At 38.5% G+C, this 5000-nt stretch overlaps 1 protein-coding gene across 1 annotated transcript in view; it reads right to left on the bottom strand.

Annotated features, from left to right (window-relative positions):
* Nucleotides 1-5000, bottom strand: part of SALL3 (spalt like transcription factor 3) — a 24089-nt gene that overhangs the window by 938 nt on the left and 18151 nt on the right. Inside the window, exons 2-4 of the mRNA XM_032772632.2 lie at nt 3965-5000; nt 3408-3748; nt 1-2018 (exon numbers count right to left, since the gene is read on the bottom strand). The exon at nt 1-2018 is cut by the window's left edge and continues 938 nt beyond it; the exon at nt 3965-5000 is cut by the window's right edge and continues 1895 nt beyond it. Of these exons, the coding sequence (XP_032628523.1) occupies nt 1587-2018; nt 3408-3748; nt 3965-5000 (1809 nt within the window). The 3' untranslated portion in view covers nt 1-1586. The remainder of the gene's footprint in view (nt 2019-3407; nt 3749-3964) is intronic.

Raw genomic sequence — 5000 nt, forward strand, 5'->3', positions numbered from 1 at the left:
TACTTGGTGTAATTTAGACAATGTAATAAACATAAAATATTAGAATAATCAGAGTACATTGTGCTTTGTAGTAATCTGAGGAGATAATCAGCAAGAATTGGGAATCACTTCAGGATATTTTAAAGTTATGACTGATCATACAGCCAAACACTTTATATTTTGTTCCCAGTTATGTTGTGCACAATACCAGTGCTATTAGGCAGTCAGCCTCTTGCTTGTGGGTGTGTGAGAAAGAGACAGAACAGATTACAGTAAAATTAAACCTACACAATGTTCTCGTCAGTCTATCCTAGGCTTGCATTGATATCACACTCCTAAGATGAATTTATCAAAATTCTGTTGAGGATGGCCACATTTTTAAGTAGGCTTTGTAGAAACATTAAATGAGTCATTTCAATTTAGGAAATGGCAGGCCCCAATTTACTTAAGGATCTGACAGTTCTCGGAGGCTTTTCTGTTTAGCTAACATAGGTCTCTCATATTGTTTGACCTGATGACAAAATAAGAAACTGAAATTGTTTTTTTCCCCCATTCTCCTTAAGTCAAAGTACTATTTATAAAATAGTTTACATCTTTGTTCAGTTTCAAATTATAGACAAACCTCCCTAATACAAAATACTAAAAGTGCAATAGTATAAATTAAGAGTTTGCAACCACATTATACAAACATTACCTTTTTATTGTACAGCTTTGATAACATGAAATATTTACTCACAACTCTTTATAATGTTGTGAATAATTTACGGTGATAAGGTTTGTCTGTAACTTGTTTTCCAATCATTGAGTTAAAGTCCACACTACATTTTTCATTTAATAGAACAACTGTCCACATAGCAGCTACAAATATTTAAATTAAAAAAAAAAAAAAAAAGGTTTGTTACTGACGGGTACTTGCACATGAAAAGCATGCTATCTTTCCATAAAACTTCACAATTTTGCCTCCATTGAAATAAACCCACTTATTTATAGTAAACCAAAATTTGCTTAAAAAAAAAAAAAATCACATAGCCAGATGTATTTTGCAGTACAAAAGCTTCATTTAAGGTTGGGCCAAGTATATTGTCTGTTACCCGCATAATCTTAACTTTATAAATACTACAGACAAGGATACTGTAATAATACACACAGCATTGGGGTACTAATCACTTATTTAAGATTAAGATTCCTAAAAACATAGTTTCTAACTAATTTGAATAAAACCAGCAAATAAGTTTGACAGGAATGCCATAGTGAAGCCCCCTTTTCTCAGTTGATATTAATATTTTAAGAAGCAAAGTGGACGTAGTCTAGACTCTTTCTGTCCCTAATGCAGTTATCCAATGATTTTTTTTGTTTTAGTTAACTTAAATTAAAAAGGTTTTAAAGTTCTCAATAACAGTCAAACTCACTGTTGAAAGAAGTACCATGCAGATCTTGCAAGACAACTTTTCAGCAGCCACAAAGTTACATATTTTTGCTATGGGAAAATTTTAAAGGGAACCTATGTATTTAGGTCAGGAAACTAATCTTAACTTCAAAAACTGTACATGAAATAGAACAAATGTGGTGTTGAGTAGTGGTCCAACAGTTATTTGTACTGAATGCTTTTAATTTATGCCAATCTCTTTGTTATCCTCAATAAATCTTGTGAATGGACGACTGGCTCCAGTTTCAGAACTTGCTTTGTCCAGACCAACAATGGGAGGGCTGCTGCCAGTGCGAGCTTTGTCCATGCCACTGGTAATGTTACTTAAAGATGGAATGGCACTTCCACCTAAACTTACTGGGAGCTGGGGAATGCCTCCGTTCTGTATGACAGAAATCTCATTGTTCTTCATAGCAAGTCCGTTAGTGATAGCTGCAGCATACTGATTCCAAAAATTTGGGTCAACATTCATTGCCCGAGCTGCCAAATCCTTTTGGAACATTTCAGAAAACTTCAGAGCGTCACCACCTAACAAAGCCATTGGGTTTTCCACGGATAGTCGACGACCACGTCTTGCAGGGGCATTATTCCACATATGAGTTCCCATGTGAACCTGTATAGAAAATAGAAACGGGAAACATCTACAAATTAGCACATTTCAATAAGCTAGTTGGTCTGAATATTCCGTATAGCAATTAAAATAAAACAAAGAGAAAAAAGCCATCCTTAAGTTCACATTTAATGAAATTAGATTACAATTATTTTGCCAAGCGGTATTCTTATGGACAATGGGAGTTGTAGTCCATAATAAAACTTATAAAAAATATTCATGTAAGTCGTCAACCTACACATTTCTTTTCACTGAAAACAAATACAATGCAACAACAAGGTATATGAATCAATTTCAAATGCCAACTGGAAGTTCTGACATGCATAAAAACACATGACCTCTTTGAGAATTACTAGGCCTAGGAGACACTTAGAAGTCTTAAGCCTCTTACCCCATTTAGGTGTTATTTCCTCTGCCCTTGACCTTTTTGTGTCCTCCTGTCTTTCTCTCCTCTGTTCTCTTAATATTTCTCCAGACACTACTTCACTCATTCTTATTCTCTTTCCTCTAACATTATATACATTAAAAAATATGTTTTTACTAAGGTGTGGCCCTTGATGTCTCTAACTTCCTGATGCTTACCTGGGTTGTGAGGACGAGAGATGATGCTCCCGTGATACATCATTTTATGTCGCTGAGTACCAGCTTACCAACCTGCATAGTGACACATGCACTACATGCAGAGTGGAAACTGGACTGTGTATCAAAGGCATCCCAGTAAGCTCTGGGTCACTGGAGAAGCATTGCTTATAATTTTACTACAACAACAAGAAGAAAGAAGGGAGCAGAGCTAGATCTTAACAGCTAAAGGGTGCCCATAATGTTTTTTAAATTATTTTCATATATGGGGAGGTCTTCTAGTTAGAAAGGGTTTAGGAATAATCTCTGCCTACCACCCTCCTTGGCAACCACGTATACAATTGCACAGAGTACAGGTTAAAATTGCTCACTGACTGTCACAGGATTCTGTGTCATTCCTGCCTCTTTGCAGTGACTTGTGCTTTATTTCTTTCCACCTTTTTTATATAGCAAGCTTATTTCACACCAGTGTTCCACAAGGATGGTACAAATGTACAACACAGATACATTCTATGAGACTCAGGTGTGCACCACCATGTGCCTTGTCACGTATGTGTATGCAAGCTCTTGGAGCTGATTTTAAAGTACACAGCAATGTGCACCCACAAATCAGAGGGTAGGATCAAGCCCTGGTTCTTTAAACATGTTGAGAGCATGAAACAGCACCATACAATAAATGTTTTCTTTATCTTCTCTTTCCTCCTCACCTTGATGACAACAACAAAATGAGAGTTTGCTAAGTTCAGATGTAGTACATTTTTAAACCCCACATTCCTTACAGTTTTGTTTGAGATTTGAGAGGTTTCTTCTTACCTTAAGATTCCCTTTTGTGGTAAAAGCTCTACCACAGATTGTGCAACCAAATGGCTTTTCACCAGTATGGGTGCGCTCATGTATCTGTAGTGCACTTGCTGAAGAGAAGGTCTTCCCACACGATTGACAGTTATGTTGCTTGGGAGTCCGACGTGGCGGGGGTGCCAGCATAGGAGTGATGCCTGGACTCATCACTGTCTGTGGTGCAGCAGGAACGTGGATTCCAGCTGGAAGCGAGGGAACCTCACCCAGTGAGATCGGCTTGCTGTGACCATTCACTTCCATTTTGATCATGGTAGGCGCAGTGCTGGTGACCAGGCTAGGAGTACTTTGGCTGGGACCTAGAGTAAAGTTGGGTTCAAATAACTGAGAAGGCAGCTCTTTTAATTTGTGCGTCAGTAAGTGCTGTTTTAAATTACCCATAGTGGAACACCCACGATTGCAGACTGTACAAATAAATGGACGTTCTTTAGTATGGCTGCGGTAGTGAATTTCCAATGCACTCTTACAAGCAAAAGGCTTGCCACAGATATTACAAACAGTACTTTTAAACTTACCACGTTCTCTGTTCAGGAACAGCAGGCTAAAAGGAGCCTCCTCTTTGATGACTGGTCTTCCCGGGTTGGTGGATGTCAGATCTAAAGCACCTCCATTTTCAGCAGCAGATGGTGGACTATCAGGTTTTTCTGTCTTTAATTGTATTTCCTGTGGTTCTCCCTGGTTGCTAAGACCTGGGGACTTTGATCTAAAACTTTCACTATTGCTGTTTACAGGAGACAAAGCTTGCATGGAGGAAGAAGATTCTGACATCGCAGGGCTGCCTGCACTCTGGCTTTCGAGATCACCAACAGCTGATGAGGAATCATTGCTCAAATGGTCACTTTCACCTGATCCATTTTCTATGGATTTTAAACTGGTCAGCTGCTGACAGTTCATGACAGAATCAATCATTTTCATTTGATTCTCCAGAGCAGCAATACTGGAAATTACAGAAGGCGGTGAAGGAGGACAAGACCCGGAGTAAGATATAAGTGGTTTGGATGAGTCACTTGCTGTGTCCTTTAATTCTGGGTCCTCTTCCATAGAATTTTCATCAATGTCATCATCATAGTTGCTCAGTGTTTCAACATTCTTTTCATCATAGGAAAGCTCTGAGTCCATTGCATCTTGGAAGCCCTCTGGTAATGGTGTGTTTGGAATTTGTCCACCCATATGCATACGAATATGTTGCTGGAGAACAACAGCATTTGTAAATTTCTTCTGACAAATAGGACATGAATGTTGTACTCTTAGTGGTGGCTTCGCTCGATGAACTCCAAAATGTGTTTTTAGATTGCCTTTTGTAGTAAAGGCACGTCCACAAATTTTGCATTTAAATGGTCTTTCTCCTGTATGTGTTCTGTAATGCATCTTGAGAGCACTCTGACAACTAAGCACACGGTGACAAATGACACATTGATTTGGATCTGTCATCTTCTTATCAATGTTCTCTACTAGCTGTTGTAGTTTTGAGGTTTCTGATGTCTGCATAGAGTCTAGTAGACCACCAAATGGAAACTTTGCCTTGAACTGGTCAGACATTGCTGAAAGCAC

The sequence above is a fragment of the Chelonoidis abingdonii genome, chromosome 2, assembly GCF_003597395.2.
Source record: "Chelonoidis abingdonii isolate Lonesome George chromosome 2, CheloAbing_2.0, whole genome shotgun sequence".
NCBI lineage: Eukaryota > Metazoa > Chordata > Testudines > Testudinidae > Chelonoidis > Chelonoidis abingdonii.